A 27437-nucleotide genomic window follows, 5' to 3' on the forward strand; every position below is an offset into this window, starting at 1 on the left:
ATGCACTCCTTTCACCCTGCTTCTCTGAGGTAAACAGAGGTTTATTACAGACAGGGAAAGTCACCACATTTGATGGTTTTCAGCTGCTTTTCTCCACAGCTATTAACACTGAATGTCTTTGTGCATAGGGATTGTTGGAGATGGAGTTTGCTCTGCCTACGGACAGCACAGAGGCCAGCAGACTGAGTCTGCTGTGCAGGCTCTGGGTTGCCAGGTTATTGTATTATTTATGTTGTATTATGTACAATTTATAGATTTTAAATTATTTTCTTATTTTTAATAGTATAATTGTATGGTTTTGTTTTGTCTTTTTGTATGTGTATGTGTTTCTCTTACTCAGACACATGACTAGGTTTGACTTGCCTTGCTGTCTGTAAATATATTGTAGATAAAGCATACATTTTTTTAAAAGAAAACATTTTTTTAAAAGAAAGAAAGTGGCGCCCTTTTGCTTGATTACATCATCAAAGCGTCACCAACCGCTACTGGTCCATGTGGGCGTGGCTTGGCGGGCTAACGGCTCTGACGTTGTTTTTTTTTACATTTTTAATTGATGAGCACTGAGTTAACCATCACTCTCTAATCTGCCGTGAAAGGTAGGAGTATGCTTATTTTGATTAAATAAAAACATAGCGTCAAATAAATATAGTTTAATCAGATGAACTTAATAAATAATTAATGTAGTTTTTGGTGACAGTCAAGCAGCCTGTTCATTCAACGGCGCCACCTTCCGTCAGTGAGAGCTAGCAGGCTAACGGTCATGTAAGGTTAGCTACCATTTATAACTGTTGCCGAGCAGAGAAGTAAAATACAATAAATCATAAATGTCATATGTCAATGTCATAAGTCATAAATGTGTGTGACACGCCACTAAACTTAAATTACTAGTTACGTCTATATTAGGCCGAGGAAAAGTAACTTATTTCCCCTATTGCTGAGTATATTTTAACAGAAGACAGATTTCTCCTCCGCTAATGCTAACCGCACAGAGAATGCACAGAATTAAGATAACTGGCGTTAGGTTAAAAAAACGCGGCAGCATGACGTTAGTTCATTAAATGGTCTGTTGGCTGTCTGTTCGATTAAATCTTGGCTTATATTGAGTAACAATCCCTGGTGCAATAGTCTGAAATGTAAAAATGATTAATTTAATGTTTCGGATAACAGAGAGAGTAACGTTAACCTAGGTAAGTTAGCTAACGGTCTGACCGTTGGTGTCAACGGCCATTATTTCTAATATTCAGAGTTTTATTTTATTCCACTCTTGGCTCATAAACCAATTAGCAGGGACACTCTGAAGTAACCTCATTAACATTTCGATACGGGGAAACATGGCTTCCTTACAACACCTATAACGTTATCAGTGAAACAGCCGTGTTGTCCCATTCATGAGAGAGACAGACTCTCATCCCAGCGGGGGAATATGCCAGAAAAAGGATCGGTTTAACCGGTATTTCGGTTTAAGGAGTGACATTATTAACTAGAGACTGTGGTTGCTCGTAATGACAGCAGCTGTTGAAAACATGAACAGAACACATAACGTTAGCTGTCTTGTAAAAGCCTTGAATTCTCTTAAATTGAATGCTAAGTATATATTCATCTTGTGCTCTTTATTTTACATTATGTAAATTAAATGGTGTCGCCAACAAGAAGCGTTCACATTTCTTAAAGTTACTCCTTGTGTGGGAAAACCATTGAATGTATAAAAGATTTATTTATAAATATATAAATATGTATGTACAGTCAGTGGGGAAACACAGATTAGCAGAGCAGCTAACGTTAGTGTCTTATGAGGAATTCGACACTATTTCTGTAGAAGTTAACCCGCAGTAACACTTTGAACTTTAATGTTAAATGTTGCAGGAGCTGTTCACATACTGTACAGCCAGTGAAATAACGTTACTGTTCATACACTTTGGAGTATCAGTCAAATATATTTAGCACCTACGCAGTTTGTAAAACTTTAAACTGCATTAATGTGTCAACATTTTAATCCATGTTGCACTAAGACGTCACTTATTTTTATGAAATCAATCTCTTCAAACAAATGAGTGTTGAAGTCTGTTCCCGCATAGACATGTGTTTCCCCTTACCTTAAACTGCACCCAACGTTGATCCCAACAAGTCGTCACAAATTAAACAGACGGTGGGTACCAGGCAGCTACTGGCGTGTGAACACAGTTATTAATATTTTTGTTTTCTTTGTTGTCCTTTTTTAAGTATTCAGAGTAAGTTATGTCACTAATAAAAATCATAATTATTGCTAACAACTGTGCTAACTGTGTAATTAAACTTAGAATGCTATCTGATTAGCATGGTAGCTAAAGGTTATAATCTGCTTTTCACTGAGTTCAAACAAGATAAAAACTTTGACTTTGACTCAGTAGATGTTTGCATCAGAGACATGTTCATGTTGATTCTGATAAAATAATCAATTTGGAAGTTTCAAAACTTAAAGCCCCTGGAAAGGTAAATCAATGATTGGCTATTAATCATGTAATTTGGGATATAATGTGCATATAGTAAACACCTAAAAAGTATGAGAACATAGCCTTTGACATAGCCTATGTAATTCTTTAGAAAGTCTCTCTCCCTTCCCTTGTTACTGGGTTGCAGTTGGGCGGGGCTAAGCTAGGGAATTTATTACGTAATAAATACCTGCTCAATCATATTTAAGAGAAAAATGATTGACATGGCTATCTGGCCAAGCTGACTTCACAACACTTACTCTCATCTCTCCCATGAGAAACAATGCACTGCACTTTTCTTTGCTTTTAGCTAGAATGAAAATTCAAATTAGCCTGATGTGGTTTGAAAGTTACTGTGTTAAGCTAACTAGCAGACTTGGGTACATCATCCAGATCTGTATTAATCACGGAGTGGATAAGTAGCTCAAAAGTGTAGCATAGCAATGCTAATGCTAACCGTTTCATGTAAGTCAATGAAAGATGCTAAAACACTTAGCTTCTTAGTCTGGAAGGTATAGTTTAATAAAAACAGATATGTGTGGTCTACTCTAGTCTGCTAGTTGGCCGATTAGTCAAGATAACAAGTAGACCACTGGGGTAATTGATAATAAGCTCAAAAGTTTTGAATAGAAAAGCTAATGCTAACCGTTTCATGGAAGTGAATGGATACTAAAATGATTAGCGCCATACTCCAGGAGGTATAGTTACAGTACACAGTTTCAGGTGGTCTAACCTAGTTTGTTAGTTAGTGGATTATTCAAGCTTTCAACCAAGTATGTTCCATTTGATAGATTTGGTAGCTACTAGCAAAACATTCAAGCTATGCTAACCGTTTCATGTACATGAATGGAGAATGCTAAAACGATTAGCATCATACTCTGGGAGGTATAGCAGTGTTTCCCCAATATTCATTCAGTAGCGGTGCACCGCCGCTGCAAAATTATGAGCGCTGCTGCTAAAATTTCAGACGATCATTAATATCAATGGGCTACAAATGATTTTCACTCGTACACTGTGTGAGCAGAAAAACTCTGTGTTATGGTGGGTTTTTTTAGTCATCCTTCCTCTCTTCGTTCTTCAAAGGACATCTATGTGAAAGATACAAGAGTAGCGTAACTGCGTTAAGGGTGGTCTAACCTGTTTTGCTAGTTAGTTGATTAGTCAAGCCTTCTAACCAAGCAGGGTCCATTTGATAGATTTGGTATTTTATTCCATATCAACAAAAGGTTTTAGTGAATGAGTAGTAAATAAAGTGCTACTTGAGCTGAAAGTGAACTGTCAATAAAACATGATCTGGACACGCCCACATAGTCCTGAGAAATGGTTTGAGCAGCCAAATGAGCTGTTTTTAAGCTTAGTTTTCTAATAGTTATGAATGTTTATTTTCATTCAGATTTTTGTTGATGCTTAATGAGACACTCAACTTTGATATCATATATGCATTTTTATGTTTTCAAGCCACGTTTCCAGAGGCTTTAAGAGCAGTGAGATCACATGGTGAAGAGGCGGAACCTGATTGGTCATCGTGGCTGCATTCTGAGCACTGATTGGTGCTTTGCAAATGGAACCTTATAGCACAAAATTAGAGCTTGAGTTTTGAAATCAAACCTTGTCTTTTCTCAAATTTTTGGGCCAATGATGCAGAAATCAAAACATAAACCTACACAAAATGTCAATAACTCAAAGAACAGTTTAATGTAAACAACTCATTTTTGACAAAAATATTAGATAGAACCTGATAATTCTAAGGTCATGATCAGTTACATTTCTCAAGTCATTAAAAATATCAGAATCCATCTTTAAAAAGACCATCATCATATGTAACTGGTGTAATTATAGTATAAACCCCCATATTCCCAGAAACTGTATCAAGGACATGACCTTGGTGCCCTGCACCCAGTGATGCCCTTTATGTGGTAATATTTCTGCACTTGTGTCCCCCATTGACTGTATAAAATATGTAAATATGGTCTCCACTTCCTACCGCTATGCAAAAGTGAAGCCAAAATATCTCCTTTCCGGGAGCTGCCATCGTGCTTGTGTGACATCATTTGGAACCAGAGTCTGTGCAGTAGAGTCAGGCGGCAGGATGACAGCCCACAGACACGCCCCCTCAGTCGTCCCACCACCTGAAGGAGGTTTGAGAGCGGCTGTCACAGCTCCTAATCTTGATGTCACACCCTTTTTATAATAACTAATTAAAAACAAACGTGTCAGTAAAATGAGCACAAATGAGAACAAACATCAGCATGATAAGAACTACCTAAAATGACCACAAAAAAAACATCTTTGGGGAAAAATGTATTTGATGTGAACTTTGATTTTTTAGTTTGGCTCATGTCCTATCCCTTAACATAGAGGGGGACTTATGACCTGTACTGCAGCCAACCACCAGGGGGCGATCAAGATGTATTGGCTTCATTTTGGGGAGCTGTCATGATGTCCATATTTATACACAGTCGATGGTTTCCCCAGAGTTGCATGTTTGTTTTCCCATGAATGCCTTTTAAATGATCTAGTCTGTCTATCTCAGTCACAGGGTCTCTATCAGACCAGATCTGCACCTCAGGCCGACCACTGAGTGTGTTTTTCAGGAAGGCCTCTGTCAAGTCTCAGAGGAAGGAGACATGGCCAACAAGTCTTTTCCTGGGTCCAAACATGGCCGTGCCGAGGCCAACCAGACGGAGCCCAGCTGCTCACTGCAGGAGCTGCGCTCACTCATGGAGCTGAGAGGAGCAGAGGCACTGACCAGGATCCAGGAGTCTTATGGAGATGTTAACGGACTGTGTGCCAGACTGAAGACGTCACCTGTTGCAGGTAAATATGTTCAGAAACTCAGCGTCTGTGTTCAATATGTGTTCTCTCCGACAGTCAGCTGGAGCATTACTGCAACAGAAATGTAAATCTAAAACTGCAGGCAACCACAGGCAGCGTGTCACTCCACTTAAAATACAGTTTGGTGTGTAGTAATGTTTTAGGCCCCTCCACCAGTGACTGATACAAGCTGGTATGAGGTTTCATGTCATAGTAAACTTACTCTGTGTGCCGCTGTCAGTTGCTGACCGGTTTGCAACAAAAATGTCCCGTTTTAATCTGGCTGAAAACTTTGTCCTGTCACCCCCTCTCTGTTTTTTCTGTCCACTGTCACCTATAAAAGTAAAAATTACAAGAACAATATATAACAAAAAAGCAACACAGATAATAATAGTTAGTTTTGTGAAGGCAGTGATGCTCATCATGTCCACTTAGCATGTAAAACTTTTCTATATGATGACCTCGGTGACCTCTGCTGAAGGCTGGGGGACCAGAGGAATTTTGAATTTTACTTTTAATGCTTAACTTAGACTCCATGACCCAACTGTGACTCTGTAGGTTTAGAAAGGATGCTTAATGCCTCCCAGACATCTTTTGGTGTAATTTCTTTGAAAATCAACCTGCAGAGAGATAATTCATCACAGTCAACATGAGGTGAACTTTATTGTTTTGGTTAAATTCTGTTATGATGTGGTGATTCAGTGCAGACTTTTCAAACCAACAGCTTTTGGGCAGAGGGGGTGATAGGCAGCACTTACTCCTTACCCCTTCCAATAATCAATGTCCTGGTGTGCTGTCTTTTAAATGTTGAAGGAGGCTGATATTTGATATTTGGGTTGTGGCATGAATACATTAATGGGAATTAAGGCCTTGGCCAACATGATATCGAAGCGGATTATTGTTGTTTTTTAAATGGTCTCATATTGACCTACAGACAGAGGACTGGACAGATTTACTAAGAAAAAGGTGTTTGGGGCTCGACATTCATGCTTGTCCGCTTGCCCAGAACAAGTAGATTTTTTTGGAGGACAAGTAGAACAGAAATTTACTTGCCCCACCGGACAATTTATAAAGACAAGTCACTGCCTTATTCCTCCCTTAAGAGAGGGAGGATGACTAAAATCCACAAAAACATAGGGTGTTATTGTGCTCGCACAGTGTGCGAGTGAAAATCATGAGTAGCTCGTTTATATGTATATATATATTAATGATTGTCTGAAATTTTAGCAGCGGCGCTCGTAATTTAGCAGCGGCGCTAACACTGAAGAGCAAGTACACATACACAATTATTTTGGCTGTCTGACAAAAAATGTCCCCACCAATGTCCCTACCTTTGCCCTTGAAAAGCACTGGAGTCTTCAAGTTTCCACATCAAACTTTTGTAAGTTGCATACTGGACCTTGATTGGCTCCAAACTAGTTGTGATGTCACAAATCATGCAACTTTTAACCTCAAGTCTACTTAGTGATGTCTGTGATTGTTTCTGATGCTGTTTGTCCTTTTGTTATGCCCGGATATGCATGTTTTCTTTCTCTGTGCTGTACTCAGGTCACTTCCACAAAATAGATCTTGATTTCAATGAGATTATCTGATTAAATACTGCATAATGTTGGATCAACAGATAGATAGATAGATAAGTGTAAACTCTGTTTAATAGCGTTAGCCAGGCTCAGGATAGGACATGAAGAGTGATATTGTCTTTGTGTCTCTCGCTCCAGGTTTAGATGGAAACTCAGAGGACATCGACAGAAGGAAACAGGAGTTTGGACCGAATGTCATCCCTCCTAAAAAGCCAAAAACATTTATGCGGTTAGTGTGGGAATCGCTGCAGGACATAACGCTCATCATCCTAATGGTGGCTGCCATCATTTCACTAGGCCTTGCTTTCTACAAACCACCAGAAGCTGACAGACATAGTGAGTTTATCTTTCTATTTTAAACTGTTCAACAATAACTCTGTTCAAATGTTTTCTGTTGTCTCGTTATCAGGCTTCAGGGAGGTCTGGGACTTAATGTACTTCCGGTAGCAGTTCTGTCATATCAGCAGTACATGTGATAACACTTGTTCATAAAAATCATGTTCACACACTAAGCAGCTGAGCTACTGCTTCTCATCTATACACATTATTCATCTTTACATTTACTGAGTATTATTACTGATATTTATTGTCAATATATATGTCTTGCAGTATGAGAAAACTGTGTTGTCTCTGTTCAGACTGTGGCTCAGCAGCTGGCGATGTACATGAGGAGGGCGAGGGAGAGGCCAGCTGGATCGAAGGCGTTGCCATCCTGCTATCAGTCGTTTGTGTGGTCCTGGTAACAGCCTTCAATGACTGGAGCAAAGAGAAGCAGTTCCGCGGCCTCCAGAGCCGCATTGAGCAGGAGCAGAAGTTCACCGTGGTCCGAGGGGGGCAGGTTATTCAGATCAAAGTGTCTGAGATTGTCGTCGGTGACGTTGCACAAGTGAAATATGGTGAGAGCATGCATGCACTGAGTGCTTGCAATGCATGAAAGTTTACTAGTTTTACCCCAAGTGATGTTTAGAACAGGGTGTCAAACCTCAATTAGGGATGCAGCGATCCGATACCGATATTGAATATTGGGCCCGATATTGACTCAAATAGCTGGATCGGGTATCGGTGACAATGGGGCAGATCTATTACCTAGAAAGGAAGGGGCCAGTGGTGCCGTTAGATGCTTTTCTCCCGCCGGAGAAAGGTTGAAAGCCCATAAGACCATAAGGTTGAAAGCCACAACAGAATAGTTATGTTTGTTAATGATAAAGAGCCAATTTGGACTTGGTGTCAAAACATTTCTTCTGCTGTCGTCGCATGACAGACAGATGCTGTAATGACGATGTAACATGATGAGATGATAAGGGTGAGCTGTTATTACAGTGTACCCGTGTGTTTCGGTGTTCCAGGTGACCTCCTCCCTGCTGACGGTGTCCTGATTCAGGGCAACGATCTCAAGATTGACGAGAGCTCTCTGACTGGAGAGTCAGATCATGTTAAGAAGAGTTTGGACAAAGACCCTATGATGCTTTCAGGTGCTTCACTCTGCCCCATTCACATCAAATATTACAGCCAAGTTCAGTGTGACCTGAGCTGTCATTATCAGCTCTCATCAGCCAGTTTCTGCTGCTGCTTTTCCACTGCTAAATCTGATCCTCTCTTTGGGCTTCACACTTACAGTCCGAACACTGAAAAAATGCAGCTTTAAACCAGCTGAAATGTTGGCAATATTTTTGTTGTAGCTGAGTATGAAAAAAGAACCATGACCAAAAACCAATTTCATGCTGGTTATTTGAGAGATGAGCGTCACTATAGCAACAGTAATATTGACGATTTAAAAAATCATCCTATTGGAGCACAGCTCTAAAACCTGCTATATGGTTCTCATGAGACACCTACCTCTTAAAATATGAAACATTGCGGTCTTCATGCAGCTCCTTGATGATTGGCTTGTTGGTCTGTGGCACCCTTGACCCACAATCACCCCCTCTTACGTCTCCTTCCAAAAACACACCGCCGATCACATTACCAACGTATTTTTAAAGATGAACAAATACGGAGGCAAGTTGAAAACAAAATGCCTGCTGTACAACGGTGAAATACAGCTGTAAGCGTTTTAACATACAAGAACAAACTTTAAGAAACTTTAACAGGGAAAAAAGATGAAACTTCAGGAAGAGCAACAGATAAGGGATCTCTCTTCCAGGAAAGACAGATGTGCACTACATGTCTGTATGGAGTATGCAGAAGTACCAACCTCTCTCATGTCTCTGTCTCTCTTAGGTACCCATGTGATGGAGGGCTCTGGTAAGATGGTGGTTACTGGTGTAGGTGTGAACTCTCAGACTGGAATCATCCTCATGCTGCTCGGTGCCAGTGAAGAAAGAAGCGATGATGACAAGAAGAAAGCTGAGAAAGAGGAGCGCAAGAAGAAAGAGAAGAAGCACAAGAAAAGTACGTTCAGTTCAGATCAGTTCAGTTTACTCTAAAGATGAACAAGATGCTTTAATTATCATCATAATTCAGTTCATGAGTTCATTAAGAGTAGAAAAAGTTGAAATTCATACTGTCATACAGCATTCTTTAATGTGGCAGTTTTTGACATCTGTCACTCAATGTTAAAAAAAAAAATTCCACATTCTGATCTCAGTGGTTGAGGTTAATGTGGTTAAAATGATTTTCTCCATCTCTGAATCTGCTGCACCAGATTTGTTGAGCCCTTACTGTACCACTCACTTCTCGTAGCAGCAACAGTATATAGGAGTATATTACACAGATGAGATCATACACAGATGTAGCAGATGGTACAAAGAAATGAAAATTATCTTAATTAATAAGAGCTTCAACATAGTCAAACTGCTGACCATGCATGCAGGTCAAAATACATTTGACCATATTTTTAATTGGTTGACCCTAACTTCCAAAACAATTGAAACATATCGAAAACCACGTAATGAACACCATGAAATGTACAAATGGACTGAAATGGACTTTTACAATTTGTTTTATTTATATTTATTTACATTATTGCACTATGTACCGCTAATCTTGACAACCCAGCTGTATTTTGACAGTGTTGCGTTAAGAACATAACTTATCAGAGATAACTTGCAGAGTTCTGCCAGTAAGTTGACTGCCCAGACCTGAGCATCAGGGAATTTAAAAAAAAAAAAAAAAAATTGTAATATGTTTTCTAAACTAACGTGTTATACAAGTAGTATAGCTACTGTAAGGAATAGCTCTAATAGAGCGTGTGTGTTGATGCACCGACACCGGTCTGCAGCGCACACAGACGCTGGGACAAGCCAGAGGACTACTGCCACTTAGAACCAGAACCAGACCAACCCACCTACCATCCGCAGAGAGACTCACTGAGAGCAGGCAGAGGGCGGGAGAGATTCTGCTAAAAACAAGCATCAGGGGAGACATTAGAACAGCTGCTCGCTAACAGTCACAGCAGAGAGCAGGAGGGAGGACAGACGTCTCATTCCGCTACTCTGTGCTGCGACGCTCCCACTGCTGCAGACTCACGGAGCAGACACTTAAGTTTACAACTATAGCGTCGGTCTTCCAACTAAGTATTGATAACACAACAATCCTTCCTCCCACGCATGATCGCGTTTTGATTCAGAGTGTGCAAGGGGAGGAGGGGCTATTCGCATTCCGTTGTTAATGTGCTTGTGAGAGAGAGAGAGAGAGAGAGAGAGAGACAGAGCGAGAGTGGGGCAAGGGGGCTGAGCAAATCAATGCACTCTACTATTAAATACGATTTTGTCCATTTTAAAAAGTTTTTTTTAAAAAAAGGTTTGATTCTAGAGCTGATTGTAGGCCTATATAAACAAAATTGGCTCGGCCAAGTGTCAGCAGCAGCAATTTTAAGGATTTGTGTCCAAACACCTGAATTTTAACTGACTTCTTGTTTCCTCAATAGGGAAAAACAAGGTTGGAGTCACTGCGGAGACGCAGCCAGTCAAAGAGGATGGACAACCGCAGAAGATGAAGACAAATCCTTCAAAGAAGGAGAAGTCAGTCCTCCAGGGGAAACTGACCAAGCTGGCGATGCAGATTGGCAAAGCAGGTCAGTGTTTCCTCTAGGTTGACTGCTTTGGGGCGCTGGGTGGTGGCCCTACTCCCACGGGGTGGGAGGGCGGGGGGTCAAACTCAAGACACTCATCAGACATTCCTCTCTTTTTTTACTCTGCTCGGCTCGCATTCACATCATTTTTCTGCCGCTCGCTCTCTGCACTCGCTCAACAAAACACGCTCATTTACACAGTCACTACACACACACACACACTAAGCACTGCCCTATTCCTTAACGGAGCTACGCTACTCCCATACCTTTCACATAGATGTCCTTTGAAGAATAAAGAGAGGGAGGATGACTTAAAACAATTCCAGAATGACTTATGATGTTATTTTGCTTGCACAGTGTGTGAGTGAAAATCATTAGTGGCCCATTGATATTAATGATTGTGTGGAATTTTTTGCAGCGGTGGTGCGGCACTGCTGAATGAATATAGGGGAAACACTGCAGGTACATGACTGTTGTGTGAATAGCACAGTGATGTGTGCTCTTCCACAGTGAAATGTAGGAAAAATGCAGTCCTGTTATTTAGCTCAACCTCATTCAGTACTTTTACATTAGGTCTCTTCATGGCATATTACTGCTCCATGATGTGTGTTGATCCTCTCTGAGATGGTCCTCAGACTGTATACAGGTGTTCAACTGTGAAACAACTCCTACCATATAAAACCATCTGGGCTGATATTTAGAAGAGCTTCATGAGATGGAGGTCAGGCAGTGACATTCTGTGGGCGGAGAGATGTGAAAATGAGCTTATTAAAAGATATTGTTCTTCATACTTTCTGCTGCTGGACACAAACGAGAGCACATGTTCTCTCCACTTCAGTGATGATCCTGTCTTAGCCCAAAAATTCCAGCAGTAATAATATTTGATCAGTCTTACTGTCTTTGATCACTTATTTAGTCACCCATATTATTTGCCTATACACATACAAACTGCACATCAACAAGTCAAACCTATGTTCTGCATTTTTAACTTTACAGTTGTCTAATCCAAATCAAAACCGTCAGACACATCGCAACACATCGTCATAATCTCTACCTTGTGTCTAGGGCTGGGCGATATGACCAAAATCTCATATCCCGATAAAGCTCATTTCATATCCTGATAACGATACCTATCCCAAAATAGCGCGTTTTAATTCAATGAATAAATAGTTGATCTCTACCCCACTCCCTCCTCCCGCTGTCTGTCCATCCTTTGCGCAAATTAAATTAATGTGTTGTGTCTAGTTGTCGTCAACTCGAGTACTTCACCTGCTTCACTGTCTCTCCTGTGTGTGCAGCACACACAACGAGGTCTCAGCCCCATCCATGGTGAACCATAGAGAGCAGAGGAGAGCAGTGTGACCAGAAATGACAGCAAAAAGCAGCAACGACTCTCACACCGAGCTGAATTTAAACGAGTGCACATACATTTGATAAATAACATAAATAAAGACAGTCTCTACTGCACTTTGCTGTCATTTTATAGTCACCGTCTTGCTGCTTCTCTGCTTTTTCTCAGCGTGGGCAGGGCTGAGCCCTCAGTGTGTGTGTGCAGTGCAGCAGAGGAGACAGACAGCAGTGGAGAGTTGACAACAACTACACTCGTTATGTTACTGTAAATGCAATATATGCTTCGTGAGTGAAAAGCCAAGAAGAATAATTTATCAATGTAATCCGGGTGAATCCGACTCCAAATGATGAAAAATATTTCTGTAAAGAGTGTGATTTACATCACAACAAAATAAACCATAGAGCATAATATGAAACGATAGACATTTTTCTCTTGTCACACGATATATAACGCCACATCGCACAGCCTTACTTGTGTCTGAGAGAGTGGTAAAAAATTGATGTCTCACTCTCTCCCAGGAGTTGTCCTTCTTCAAACTCTCAGTCCTACTCTGACTGGTTTTAGTCATTTTCAAACTGATAACTGGTTTGCTCTGGTCTGAATCAGTGGATGAGTGAGCTTAGTTTTTCCCCTTGGTTCAGTTACTCATAAAACAATTCAAGTGAACCACAATGCATCACTAAAAGCAATGTAAGAACGTTCACTTCACTCATTGGTCAGATGTGTCTGGAGCAGGAGCGAGAAAGTAAACCCAGGAAGAAGCTCCTGTCTTCCAGTTATCACAAAGACAACATATTTTTTTGCTAGTACAGGTCAGATCTCGATTGATTCTCTGGCTAACTACTAGAAACTGTTGATTTTGCTCATCGACATACCAGCGTGCAAAGCACACTTGGCAGGAGCCGTTTAGTTTGTTTTGTTTGTGACCAAGCGAGACCACTTCCTCTAGAGTCTTGGTGAGGTTGTTTTGGTCCCCACCCGAGTATGATTGCTGTGCTCGGATCTGCCTAAACGAACCATATCGGGGGGGGAAACAGAGATGTCAGATTCAACTAAAACATGCAGGTTTGAAAATTGCCTTAGGATGACTCTGGTTAACTCTCTGTCTTTCTGTCTGCCTTCAGGTCTGTTCATGTCAACTCTCACCATCCTCATCCTAATTATTCGTTTCCTGATCGACACCTTCTGGACTCAGGGAGTTCCCTGGTCCAAGGAGTGTCTGCCCGTCTATGTGCAATTCCTGGTCAAGTTCTTCATCATTGGTGTGACTGTGCTGGTGGTAGCCGTGCCTGAAGGTCTCCCTCTGGCTGTCACCATCTCCTTGGCATATTCAGTCAAGGTCTGTTTGTATATAGTATTATACAGCTTGTCAGCCTGAACACATACAGCCTAAAAAACACAAGCCTAGGATAATCGTGTATGTGTGAAATTAAGGCCAGTTTATTACAGGGATTTTTAGATGGTAGTGTCTGCAAGGTGAATTCCTGGATATTAAATGTTCAACTGCAATTTTCTGTAGTGGTCCCAGTAATATTTGTTGTTAAAATGTACTGAGGTAGCATATCACATGACATGTTTAAGTAACATTTTGATTTAAAAAAAAGTTATAAATGCAGTTGCAAGAACAATACTGTCTACTCATATTTTAAGATGTTTGATTTGAAAGTGAACTTATTTTAATTGTAACTATAACTAATTAAAACTAACTTAAATTCACCAACGGTGATCAGCTTTTGTACATTCTCAGGAGGAAAGTGCAGTTATGTTACCAGCAGCAGGTAAAACAGTAGATGTTTTAAGAGAGCTGGATACTGAATCAGACTCTACACCATTGTTGCTGAACTGATCCTCAAGTACATTGATTCAAATTTCTTAACTTATCAGAAATTCAGTTTTACAAAAATCAACCTGTACTTTTTTTTTATCCATATGATTTCATAATTGAATTTTCCTAAAAATTCTCATTAGTTTAGCGTAATTGAAACTGACATTGTTATCTGTCTAATACCATATGTCTATTCTTATGTCATATTAATACTTTTTGTACCACACACCAGTTGTACAGTTTTCACAATATTTATTGACCCCTTGGTTGGAGCAGTAAGAACCTCAAGATGAACTTATGTCCCATTTGACCCTCTCCAAGACAATCCTGGAGCATCACTGTTCATTCTATGGACTGTCGTTAGTGAGTTTAGGGGAAATCACCTCCGGTACTGTTGCTCTACTCATTTGTCAGAAAATGATGAAGGACAACAATCTAGTCCGCCACCTAGACGCCTGTGAGACGATGGGCAACGCCACGACGATCTGCTCCGACAAGACGGGCACGCTAACCATGAACCGCATGACGGTGGTGCAAACCTACATTGGAGGATGCTTCAACAAGAAGGTGCCAAAGCCGGACCAGATCTCCGCCAAGATCCTGGACCTGCTCGTCCAGGGCATCGGGGTCAACTGCGCCTACACCTCCAAGATTATGGTGAGCTGTAAAAATAGCTGTCCATTCAGGAAGCTGTGTGAGTTAAGCATTTGTCCTTTGAGAGCTGGTTGGTTTGGAGAGGTCTCGTCTGATCTCTGCCTCCTTGATCCACGTCAGAGATCACAGCACAGTGGGGACAGTTTCCATTACAAGAGTTAACAAGTACCAACAAGTGTTGTAACAAGTTTCTTGTCAGTCAGTTCACTGTAACTGTAACTAATATATATTTTCAGTATCGATTAGTCTACATTTATTTTCTTGATTAATTGATTAGTCTAGTATAGAGGGTCGTCTAATGAATCTGGCTATAAATGATCACTAGCTGAAAAGGTTGGGAACTAGAGGTCTATAAAATGAACAAAGACAATGATAAATGTTGAAAGTCTTGTGATTAAATGTTTTATCTGAGCAACAATTCAAAACCCAAAGATATTCAGTTTATTGTCACATAAGACAAAAAGTGGCAAATCCTCACAACTGAGAACCTGGAACCAGACAATATTTGGTATTTTTATTTGAAAAAAGCTTAAACTACTATCAAAACAGTTGCAGATCATCTTTTCTGTCAGTTGACTAGGTTTTGGACCAGTTGTTTTAGCTCTACTCCAAAGTATTCTCAGCAGGTGTTCAGACTGAAAACAGACCTGCATTAAAAACACATTGTCTTTTTATGGTTGTGAAATTCTGTAAAGACTGCAACATACCATCTTTATTTGTTTAACTCATCCTACTAAAGCCTCATATTAACTTTAGAATACATTTTTTACAGAATGATGGAAGTGAACTTTGCTCTCCGTCTCATGCATTGAATCTCTTCACAGCCAGTATGGACAGGAAGAATGATTACAGTGACTAAAAACTGTGTTGGCGTGTATATATGAACATGTGATTATTTTATTAAGATAGATTAGAAAAAATGTGAATCTATACCTTAAACACTAAACTGTCACTTGTTTTGTTTTGTTGTTTTGTTTGTTGAAAGTTGTGTCTCACAGCTGCTGTGTTGCTGCAGTTGTGAGTTTAATTCCCACACCTTCTGCTTCCTTCAGCCTCCAGAGAAGGAGGGCGGGTTGCCTCGCCAGGTGGGAAACAAGACTGAATGTGCCTTACTAGGACTCACCCTTGACCTGCATAAAGACTACCAGACTGTCCGCAACAAGATCCCAGAGGAGAAACTGTTCAAGGTGTATACCTTTAACTCAGCGAGGAAGTCCATGAGCACCGTGCTGAAGAACCACGACGGCAGCTACCGAATGTTCAGCAAAGGGGCCTCTGAGATCCTGCTTGGGAAGTAGGTTTAGTGCTGCTGATTACACAGCTCTGTGCTCAGTCAGATGATGATTACACGACCCTGTCCTGTGGTTCCAGGTGCAATAAGATCCTGACAGCCAGCGGTGAGGCCAGAGCCTTCAAACCTCGGGACAGAGACAATTTGGTGAAGAACGTGATCGAGCCGATGGCGTCAGAGGGCCTGAGAACCATCTGCCTTGCCTACAGAGACTTCCCCATCGCTGACGGAGAGCCAGACTGGGACAACGAGGGCCACATCCTCACTGGCCTCACCTGCATCGCTGTGGTTGGCATCGAGGACCCTGTGCGACCTGAGGTCTGTAAGCCCTGACACATGGAGGCAACCAGCCAAGCCAATCACAGTACAACACAGCTGCAGGTTGTCCCCCTCTATCTGCCCCAGTTAATCATAGAATCTGAGAAGGAGCTCCTTCAAACACTGTGGTCCATTTTTATTTTAAGACTCTTTTATGTAAATGTTTCTACATGTAACATCAATTCCTAAATGTGTGAAATGAATTAAGGGCTGACAGCAGTCCACCTGGTAATCATGGCCTGTATTTATCAAGCTTCTCAAAGGATATCTATCTGACTCTGATCGGTGCTGATATTCAGGGGCTGCAGGGACATTTTGTGAGAGAAGAGATGTTTTGGGAATGCTTGATTTATTTGATGTTTATTTGTTTAGGGACAAGTATATACCATGAACTTAACACAGCATTTATAGCCTAAGCTAGTTTGCAATGCCGTCCCTAGATGGGCTTTTAAAATACATAAAACTCAACAGTAAAATAAATACAGTATGAAACTGCACAAGACTCAACAATATATACACATACATCAAAGCACAAAACACAAAACTCCACAATACATATGCATACATTACAGCAAAAAAACTCAACAACAAAGTACATACAAAGCAGCACAAAACACAAACAACTGACAAACAAATATACCATAATGACTTGAGGCTTATTGAAAGAAACTATTTTGACAAAAAATGAATAGTTTTTGACCGACCTAGTGAGTGGTTACAAAAGAGACCATATGCTAATAAACTTGCCTTGTGACAGTGTCATCACTATTGCTGATACAGCTCCTGTGCAGAGTGAAGTTAATCTGGAAAAACAAACTGCAGCCCACAGAGGGTCTGTGACATCATCACTGCCTGAGCAGTAATGTTTATTACATGCAAGATGCTGCACTATTACAGGCTTTAAAACGATGTGACTGAACAGAACTGACATGAGATCATATTTTTACATATATAAAATTGATCATAGCCATAAGTTGATCACCTTTATTATCTTTTTATACACATAAAATTTTAGCTTATTATTTCAACTTTACAGCTGGGACTGTGGTAACTTAGATATGTGACTCCCTCAGTTGTCCTTCTCCTGCTGACAGTTAGTGTAACTTTCAGCACGATTCTTAGACACTTGATAAAAACAGTCCTTTCAATTAGGGCATGCTTTTAAAAATATGTTTAAGAATTTCTTGACAGCCATCGGGCTGAATGCAGCATCTCACAGCTACCACAACAGTCCACTAATCCTACAGATGTCTCACAGGCAACATTAAACCCCACAGAGCCAACATTTCAGCAGCAATGTTACTTTCTAGAATATAAACAGCTACAACATACCTCCATAGATTTCACCACAAGATGAAGCTGTTTATTAACTTCCATCAACACAAAGGTGGACTTTCTGTCCATTAAAATGTCCAAACTGAACTCCTGCTGCATGTGAAGTTGCTGCCATCACTTTTTGTCAGTTTTTACATGTGTTATTCACTATCTACCTATCTACCTGTTTTTTCTTCTGTTCTTATCAGGTACCAGAAGCCATCAGAAAGTGCCAGCGAGCCGGGGTCACTGTCCGCATGGTGACCGGAGACAACATCATCACTGCCCGTGCCATCGCCGCCAAATGTGGCATCCTGCAACCCGGAGATGACTTCCTGTGTCTGGAGGGCAAAGAGTTTAACCAGCGGATTCGCAACGAGCTGGGAGAGGTCAGGCAATCACAGACTGGGCTTAAAGACAGCAGTTTTTGCCCTAAACTTGACTTTAAGTCTGTCTTCTATCAATCTAACACTAGATTTAATGACCCCATGACCCTTCTTCTAGCACCACCTTCTGGTCAACTTTATATTTTTAGCTCCACTACTTGTAATGAAAAATCATCAGAATATTGTTTGTTCATATTGTGGCTGTAATGAACACTGAAGCCTCTAGAGGCAATGTGTTTTGTTTGGTAGCTCTTCAATCAAAGAGACTGAATTTCTTTCTCAGACTGTTTTGAAGAGGCAAGTTGCCTTAAGAAGTACAACAATATGAATGAGAGAAAAAGTCTGAAAAATAGCTAATTTTGTGTGGCAGACTATGTTTTTTATTAATGTCCTGCCCGGACATTTTCTGCCACCAATTTGATTCATCTTGTGACCCCTTGTGAGGATCCAGAGGTTGGGACCCACCTCTGCTTCAGGGATACTTGCAGCACTTTAGTCTGATAAACTGGTTTAAAGTAATATTTTGCAACTAGAACTTGATATTCATATCTTTTCTCTTTTTCTGCAGATTGAGCAGGAACGTATTGATAAGATTTGGCCAAAGCTGAGAGTACTTGCCAGATCTTCTCCAACAGACAAACACACTCTGGTTAAAGGTGAGACACACTTTAACCAGGTCAAAGAGGGAGGGAAGGGGATTCAGACAGTGAAACAACCAAGGCAAAGACAAATGTATTCGGTTTCAAAGTGCTCTACGTACATTTAAACATTGAAATGAAAATAATCTCAACAATAGTGAATACAAGAAAATGTGAACATAAGTGCAAATTGAAAGGAATTCAGAGGCGACGTGTACATCCTCATTTGTTCCATAAATGTGTCTCAAGTGTCTCAGCTGTGTGTCTGTCTGTCTCTCTCCCAGGAATCATCGACAGCACGGCGCTGGGGCAGAGACAGGTCGTTGCGGTGACTGGAGACGGAACAAATGATGGTCCCGCCCTCAAGAAAGCAGATATTGGCTTTGCCATGGTAACGACTGTTGCTGATGTCAGCAAACTGCTGCTTCTTGTTAACTTTGTAACTTTTAAGACCGTTATTATAAACAGTTACAGTGTTTCACCTGTTTAACCTGTACGAATATAGGGTAAGCAGTACTAAAATTTCACACAATCATTAATATCGAAAAGACGCAAGTAAGGGAAACATGGATGCAATTTAAGAGACTTGGGATGCACCCCAAATGAATGTTAAACTTCCTGCTGTCTGTTGTCAGCCACAAGGTCAAAGGTCAAACAACTGATTACTCTATCAATCCAGATTTGATTGATCCTGCTTATTGGTCTTTATTCATTATCCATTCTATTGATTCATTTCATATACATCTAATTGATAAATTAAAGATCCATTCTCCCAAATCCTCTTTGTGTCAAGTGTCAGAACATGTGTTGATCTGCTGGGAGTCAACTGATCCTGACGTAAGTGTGTTGGTCCAATCAGAGATGTATATTTAGATGATCATATGATTCACTGCCTCTCTGACAGTTATATAAAGTAGCTGTTAATGATTTACACTGGATCAGGACTCAGCAGGTCTGCTTCTGAAACAGTTATCAGCATCTTCAGATGTAGACTGACAGGATCAGGTTCAGGACCAGACCTCTGAATCAGCCCTGGTCTAAACTGAGGCTCGGGGTCAGGTTTACATAAGTTAACTTATATATTGTGTTCTGCAGGGCATCGCAGGTACGGACGTGGCAAAAGAGGCGTCTGACATCATCCTGACAGACGACAACTTCAGCAGTATCGTGAAGGCTGTGATGTGGGGCAGGAATGTCTATGACAGCATCGCCAAGTTTCTGCAGTTCCAGCTCACCGTCAATGTGGTTGCTGTCATCGTGGCCTTTACTGGAGCCTGCATCATCCAGGTCAGAGCCACCTGACACTAAGGGCTGGACAAAATAACAAGAACATCTAACAGTCCAACAGTCTGATCCTATAGAGAGCGGTGACTGTCAGAGAGGATTTGTGTTTGTTGGCAGGTTTTTCTATTGTTTTGTCGACTCTTGATATCCAGAACACCAGATGGTCCCTGGCTTAGAGACATTGTCGTCACATGAACATAATTCATTTTTTTCTGCTTTTTAGACAAATTCAATTCAGTTGGAAAAAGGTGATGTCACTTACAGTATTTCTGTGCACCATCCAGAGTTTAGCAACAATTGAATCAAAAAGTAATGACAGTCATGTGGTAGTTTACTTATATCAGGCCTTTCTGATCACACCAGTCCCACACAGTCATAATTAAGTAGATTAACTTTTCTTTTTTTCGTTTTTGAGTATTAAACTCTAATAAAACTTATTTTTATCTTTGATTGTTGCTTATGTAGTCATGAATATTTAATGTTAGAGAGAAATATTTGAGATTTGAAACCAGGTTTTCAGGGACTTTCAAGATTCTGTTACAGTACAAAAAATACTGATGTTGTTTGTGAAGGCTGGCCCAATGTGCTGGCTTGGCCTCTGGGAACAATTTGGTGTTTTGTGTCTTGTACAAGGAAATGCTCCCCAGCACAGCTGCCCATGTTGTAGATATATGATCAGGTAAGATCTCTTTTGTGAGATAGACTTGAGTACAGCAATAGATCAGTTTACAAACTTTAGGAAGATCATTTATGTAAATTAGAAACAACAAGCACCCTAAAATACCAGACTTATGCTTTAAACAGGAAAATGTCTTTTATGTGTCCAGGCCACAATAAGCAACAACAACAATATAACTGACAATCAAACAATCAAAACCAAAAATCTTCCTACAGGGTTCCTGCAGATCCTTAAAAAATCTAAAATTAGATTTTCAGAATTAAAGTTGTCTTAAAAAGTCTTATTTTTTAATTATGGTAGGTCTTAAATCTGCAGTGAGGAACTCGTACATATAAATGAATGTCCATTATGTTCAAGCCCTTGCCAAACAATTCACACAATGCTGATTAAGCCTATCACGGCCAGATAAATCTCTCTGTATTTCACAGTATACCAGAGATTTTAATCTGATGTTGGGTTTGACATTCCCGTGCTGGCTGGATCAATGATGATGATGACAAGTTGATTTCAAAAATAAATCTCAGCCCTAATGTGCATTCGTTTTGCTGTGGAAAGGGTATTAATTTAATTAATTAAATTTTCTCTGTCAGGGTCTTAAAAAGGCCTTAAAAAGCATTAAATTTGATTTCAAAAAGTGTGCTGAAACCTTGAAATATTCTGCTTTTAAATGTTCAGGCTCCTCTGACGGCTATTTTCCTGGTTTTAATGGATAACTCTGGCCTTGTTTCCTCTTCTGAATGACAGAAAAATTCTTAATCTCCGAGTTGATGGGGTTGTGTTTTCTCTGCTGACAGTATGTCTGTGTGTGTGTCTTCAGGACTCTCCTCTGAAAGCTGTGCAGATGCTGTGGGTCAACCTCATCATGGATAGTTTTGCCTCGCTGGCTCTCGCCACCGAGCCACCAACTGAGGCGCTGCTGCTCAGGAACCCGTACGGCCGCGACAAGCCACTCATCTCCCGCACCATGATGAAAAACATCCTAGGACACGCCGTCTACCAGCTGACTCTCATTTTCACCCTGCTCTTCATGGGTCAGTGGACTCACTACATACTGAGTCACAGATCCACATAATTCTGTATCTAACACATTCAGATGAACTGAAATTACTCTCCACTGAGAGGCAGATAAGGATGTGCTGATATCATGTTCCCATCCAGACTGCACAGTACACTGATAAGGATATAAATCCTATACTGTATATTGGACAGCACTCCTCTGGTTACTGCAGTCCTCATCTCATTCAACACATGAGGCAGGGGCACCACCTGCTTTGCATATCTGATTTACAAGAGATGCATTTTGTGCATTTACTAAATCAAAAATATAATAATACATAAAACAAAATGAGAAATACCGAGGTACAAACAAAAGGAGAAATAAAATATAAAAATCACACTAGAAGTTATGATGGATGATAGCAAGCTGGAAGTTGTAGAAATATTTCATGAGTAGGGACCTGAAAACTGACAGTAGTGCAGGCTACAGCCGCAGGCTGTCATACAGCTTGTGAGGGGCTAATTTAGCCTCGGACATCATTAATGAAACTATGAAATCAACTATGAAATGAACGGGTAGCCAGTAGGGTTGCCGCGGTGGACGATGTTACCGGTGTTACACGGTGTTGGGACCTACACCAATTACATTACTTGCCCACCGCCAATACCGTAGTTTTACTTTTTTCTATAGAAATAAACCTGTTTATTTCATTTTCGTGTATCAGCGCCCACGTTCATCAAATAAAAAAACTCCAATTTGTAAAGTATCAATCGTGTTATCAATACTTAGTTGGACGACAGACACTACAATTATAACCTGACAGTGTCTGCTCCGGGAGCGTCTGCAGCAGCAAAAAGTAGCAGAGTGAGACGTCTGTTCTCCGTCCTGCTGCTGTAAACAAACATAACGCTATCTTTTAGCGAGCAGCTGCCTTCATGTCTCCCCGGGTCTCAGTGCTTGTTTTCAGCAGCAACTCTCCCGCTCTCTGCCTGCTTACCCTGCTCTTGGTGTGTCTCTCCGGATGGCAGGCGAGTTGCTCCGGTTCTGGTTTTAAGCGGCGGGCGTCCTCTGGCTCGCCCCCGCATCTGTGTGCGCCGCAGCCCGGCTGTACACAGAGGACGACCCGCTGGCAGCAGCCTGAAGTAGCCAGTGAAGGGAGGCTGAGATGGGTGATGTGACTGAGGTTGCATTTCACATAAATAACTCCAATAGCTCATGCAAAAACATTAAAAAATATTTTAATATATTACAATGAACTAATGAATCTCAATAAAATGCATTAATTCATCATTACACATGTAAGTGATTGGAGTTTGATGTAGAAGTGAAGGAATTGGGTTGATTTGTGCAATTGCTCAGTAATCTTTGATCCTTACAGGTGAGAAGATCTTTGATATTAGGAGCGGCAGGAACGCACCCCTCCATGCCCCGCCCTCTCAGCACTACACCATTGTGTTCAACACTTTCGTCCTGATGCAGCTGTTCAATGAACTCAATGCTCGCATGATTCATGGCGAGCGGAACATCTTTAAAGGCATCTTAAACAACCCCATCTTCTGTTCCATCCTCGTGGGAACCTTCCTCGTACAGGTAACCTGTCACGGACGGGGCCGTCATCACACCTGGGGTGCTTTCAATTCTGCTAATATCTGCTTCCTCCCATCCTCGCTCCTCCGTCCTCTGGCCGTGACCCAGAAACTGATCTCCCTCAGCCATCATCGAGAATGTTCCAACCTCTTAAATGCACCAAGAAACAGGTTTTTTACCAGACAGCAACACCCCTTTGATGAATGTCTTTACTAATTGGTCAGCTGATCTGACAAAACAGTAAACAGTTGGGCTGTTGTGGAAACAGCTTTAATGTAATACAGCAGTGTAGCAGATCAGGAAAACTACCAGGAAACAGGAATGACGGCACCAACAGCAGCTGTTCACATTCATAAAATAAAAATTACATATGTGTAGAATCTCAATCATGAATTAATCATAAAAACACTCTTGAAACTTTGTTTATTTCCTCTTTATAAGCCAAACAGATTCTCTACTTATGTTTTTTCTTATTTTCAGGTACATCTTGGCTCATTCAGGAAAAATATACAGCTGCACAGTCTCTCATTTACCTCAGCCTGAAAAGGATGTCAGACTTTCACAGACTAAATAGGCAATTATACTGTTTAAAGATTTTAGCTGTTTTTATTGCTCCTTCACGTCTGTTCTGTTCTTTCAGCAATGAACAGATTTTAGGTCTAATTATCGATTTGTGTTATTTCTATCAGTCACGTTCTGTGACGGCCAGATGCAGCTATAGATCGATAATCAGTATTGAAGCAGCAGTTATCAGCTGTTTTACTTTTAAACTAAACAAAGCATGATTATTTTTATATATTGATGACTTCTTCATATTTGACATTGAGATGATGTGTGTCATGAGTAGTTGTCGTGTCCTCAAAATGACTGTGGAGTGAGTAAGGATGTCCCGTCTCTCTTGCATCCTCACTGGGAGAAGCTGAGACGTGAGGAAGAGACGCGAGTGAGGGAAACGAAGAGCCACGTCAGTCAAATGTAAAGCATACCTAAAGCAAAGTAGTGAGTGATAAAAAGATGTTGTCCCTCTGTCTTCTTGTAGTTTGTCATCGTGCAGTTTGGTGGTAAACCGTTCAGCTGTGTGAGTCTGAACGTCGAGCAGTGGCTGTGGTGTGTCTTTCTGGGACTCGGCAGTCTCGTGTGGGGACAGGTGAGTCACTTGTTTTTAACATGCTTTTGAGTGTGTAATCGCACCCAGGTCCACAAAATAGTCACTACCAGGCCATGAAGAAAACAATATGATTTGGCAAAAAATGCTTAAAGCCCCCCCTCCACTCAAAAATGTGTTTCTTCTTGTTCCTTCAGCTGGGTGTTGTTGCGGAGTGATGTATGTGCAGAGTTTGTTTTCGCATTCGGCTGCTGAAAGTGGAAAGTTCTGAGTTCATTAAAAGTCTGATTTTAAGGGGCGGGCCTACAGGCATGATTCGTGACATCACAAATAGTTTGAAGCCGGTCTTGGTCCAATATTCAACTTACACAAGTGTGATGTGGAAACTTGAAGCCTTCCAGTGCACAAACACTGAGAATGAACTTGAAGTGAAGTAGGAGACATCTTGTGTCCAGCAGGGAAAGCTTTGAAATTAAAATATTTGTGTATTCACAGATTCTGATTTTTTAATTGAGGGAGAAGGAGGCATTGACATTTTAAGGACTTTAACAAGATAATTGAACTTTTTGTGGAAAAATCATATCAGACACACATTATTATTATGTATTTTATATACATTGAAAACATGTCTGGAGGGGATCTTTAATCATTATAGAACTTGATAGGTTATTTACACAGTAATAACTTTTTAAACTTGCAAATCTGTCTGTGCATCTTCATTCTCATCTTCACTTCCTGTTACGCCTACAACAACAGGATGCTGGTTTTGAACTAAATAACAAAATCTGAGAGTTTGAGAAATGTAAAACTACTAAGAGCTATAACTTTGTTTCACTTTACTGATCAACCACTGAAAAGAACATATCTCTCTGAAGCTGATCAGCATCATTAGACAATAAAAACTGCTGTGACATGTTCAGGTCACAGACATGTTGACAGACAGGAAGTGCTGCTGTTGTCTCTGACGGGGGGGGGGCGGTGAACTGTTTGTGTTTGTCCTCTCTCAGCTGGTGACCAGCATCCCCAACAGCTGGCTGAAGTTCCTGACAACAGCAGGTCACGGCACTCAGCAGGAGGAGATCCCTGAGGAGGAGATTAAGGACCTGGATGAGATTGATCACGCTGAGATGGAGCTGAAGAAGGGAAAGCTGCTCTGGTGCCGCGGCTTCAACCGCATCCAAACTCAGGTACGCTTTCACCTTCTGACTGTGGGTTTTTATAAATCCACCTCTGCTGTGGACATTCAGGAACTCTGACAAAACAAAGTTTGTAGAGATGAGCAGTGCGAGCCTCCTAAAGCTTTTCACATAAACTTCAGATACAACCTCTAAGTGCAAACCAAAGTAAACACAGGAAGTAACGCCCTGGATTAGCTGGTAACTTACAGCAGAAGGATCTACCTCTGACATGAACAGCTGTTTGTTTCCATATATGAGGTTGAGAATCCCAGAAGATTCAGCATGTGGTCATGCTTCAGAGGTAGAGACAAACAGAAGATTTGTTTACATTATTGTCCTATTGGGAAACTGAAGAAAACTACCTGCAGTGGGCTGGTTATCCAGAGTCCAGACCATTGGGACTGTTTGTCACTGAATCAGAACCAGAGTTCACAGAGGAAGAGCTGAATTGGTGGAAGAAGGAAGACAAAGAATAGTGCAGAAAGTCAGCAGAGGATCGGCCTGCAACACAACTGATTCCAGTTGTTTGACTCCAATAAATCCACAGCTCTGGTTTTACCTCCCCAAAATCCAAACAGCATCACTCTCCACATGTTAAGCAACAGTGATAAAAACCCTACAGAGCAACAGAAGCCTATCAGGACATTATTGTGGTGTGTTTGTTGGAAGAGGATCATATGTTCTCTGAAGTAGATCCACTGCTGTGCAGTTAGCTGCAGTAGCTAATCCAGGAGACACTTCTGTTTCCTTTAGTTTGGACTTAGAGAGTGTTTTTGTGGAAGCTTTCAGAAGGCTGCGCTGCTCGCTCTGACAAATTCAGCTACTCTATTGAACCCTGAGCTGACTGTCTCCTTCTTGTCTGTCAGATCCATGTAGTGAAGGAGTTCAAAGACGGCGTGTCTCCTTACGCAAGTCGGGAGAGACTAGAGTCTCGCAGATCCATCCACAACTTCATGACTCACCCCGAAATATGCATCAAGGACTCGGAGCCTCAGATCCCTGTCATCAATGAGGCTGAGGGAGAAGACAACGCCCCCACTAAACGAAACCTGCTGCTGCTGAACCCCCTGCCATCTCTCCCATCCTTGCCCATTCAGACCGACACCACCATGTAACGCATCGTCCCGCTGCACAAGGACAGCTCCAGGTCCGGTCTGATTCTGTCCAACTCAGCAAGGCTGCCGCTATGTCTGGGGAGCCCCCCTGCACAACCACTTCCTGTGGTCTGTTTGTACTGAGTTCATTCAAGGGTTTTGCTTCTTTTGAGAGAAGAATGAAAAACATTTTCAACACAGACTTGTCTGATTGGTTCTCATCAGGAGTTCACCTGCTGATTTTTAATGTTTCCAGGTTCTTTTAATGTTTTTTAATTGTAATGTTTTTTAATGTTTCTGTGTTCCGTTCCGACACAGATGGATGTTTTCTTCTTTACTTTAATAGACATGAACTCTGCAGTTGTTGTTAAGGAGAAAAGTGTTTGTGAGGTGATTAATAATCTTTTTCTGATCTGTAAATATTGATGTTGATGTTCAGATGTAGTCAGAGCTCGTTTCTGATGTGAGCTGACGTGATGAGTTCAGGTAGTTTTGTGTGGAAGATTAACTTTAAGGATCTGACTGAGATGTTTTGTCAGTCAGCTGTAATGAGGAGGGGGTTCTTACAGATGTGTTTGTTGACAGAAATGTGTAAAGTAAATGTAGTAAAAAAAATTTCAAGTGTTTTTGTAAAACGTATTTTAGCTTGTTTCAAAGATGTAAAACTAAACATTATTAAAAGTTAAAAACAACTTCCAGAGCAGGATGATTGTGATACAGCTTCACATTAGACAGAAGAAGAAATGTGATGATTCTTCGTTTCACCTCAAGAAGGATAACAAGTGCTTTCAGCAATCACACAAATATCAGGGTCAGCCACTCTGTCGCCATCCTAGGAAACGTAAATTTGCCTAACCCCAAC

The 27437-nt window shown here is 41.0% G+C and overlaps 1 protein-coding gene across 3 annotated transcripts; it reads left to right on the plus strand.

Moving 5' to 3' along the window:
* Window positions 1-128: 128 nt before the first annotated feature.
* Window positions 129-27267, plus strand: LOC137184185 (plasma membrane calcium-transporting ATPase 1-like). 3 transcript variants are annotated; one of them, XM_067591624.1, is made up of 20 exons: window positions 129-214; window positions 5002-5285; window positions 7001-7198; window positions 7501-7758; window positions 8209-8334; window positions 9083-9253; window positions 10731-10877; window positions 13350-13564; window positions 14465-14707; window positions 15757-15998; window positions 16076-16313; window positions 17837-18016; window positions 18582-18669; window positions 18936-19042; window positions 19747-19938; window positions 21432-21645; window positions 22990-23201; window positions 24238-24345; window positions 25311-25490; window positions 26348-27267. In XM_067591624.1, the coding sequence occupies exons 1-20, from the start codon at window positions 141-143 to the stop codon at window positions 26594-26596; spliced, it is 3726 nt and encodes a 1241-aa protein (XP_067447725.1). In that variant the 5' UTR covers window positions 129-140; the 3' UTR covers window positions 26597-27267. The 3 variants fall into 3 exon arrangements, with proteins under 3 accessions (XP_067447725.1, XP_067447727.1, XP_067447726.1); XM_067591626.1 differs by lacking the exon at window positions 129-214 and adding an exon at window positions 555-596 and having other exon boundaries at window positions 5063-5285; XM_067591625.1 differs by lacking the exon at window positions 129-214 and adding an exon at window positions 566-596.
* Window positions 27268-27437: the final 170 nt, after the last annotated feature.

The sequence above is a fragment of the Thunnus thynnus genome, chromosome 6 (genome assembly GCF_963924715.1).
Source record: "Thunnus thynnus chromosome 6, fThuThy2.1, whole genome shotgun sequence".
NCBI lineage: Eukaryota > Metazoa > Chordata > Actinopteri > Scombriformes > Scombridae > Thunnus > Thunnus thynnus.

Coding starts and splice junctions, on each gene's coding strand:
- LOC137184185 (XM_067591624.1), top strand. CDS start 141: ATGGAGTTTGCTCTGCCTACGGACAGCACAGAGGCCAGCAGACTGAGT. Junction 13,565..14,464: donor CCTTGGCATATTCAGTCAAG/GTCTGTTTGTAT, acceptor CTCATTTGTCAG/AAAATGATGAAGGACAACAA. Junction 18,017..18,581: donor TTCGCAACGAGCTGGGAGAG/GTCAGGCAATCA, acceptor CTTTTTCTGCAG/ATTGAGCAGGAACGTATTGA.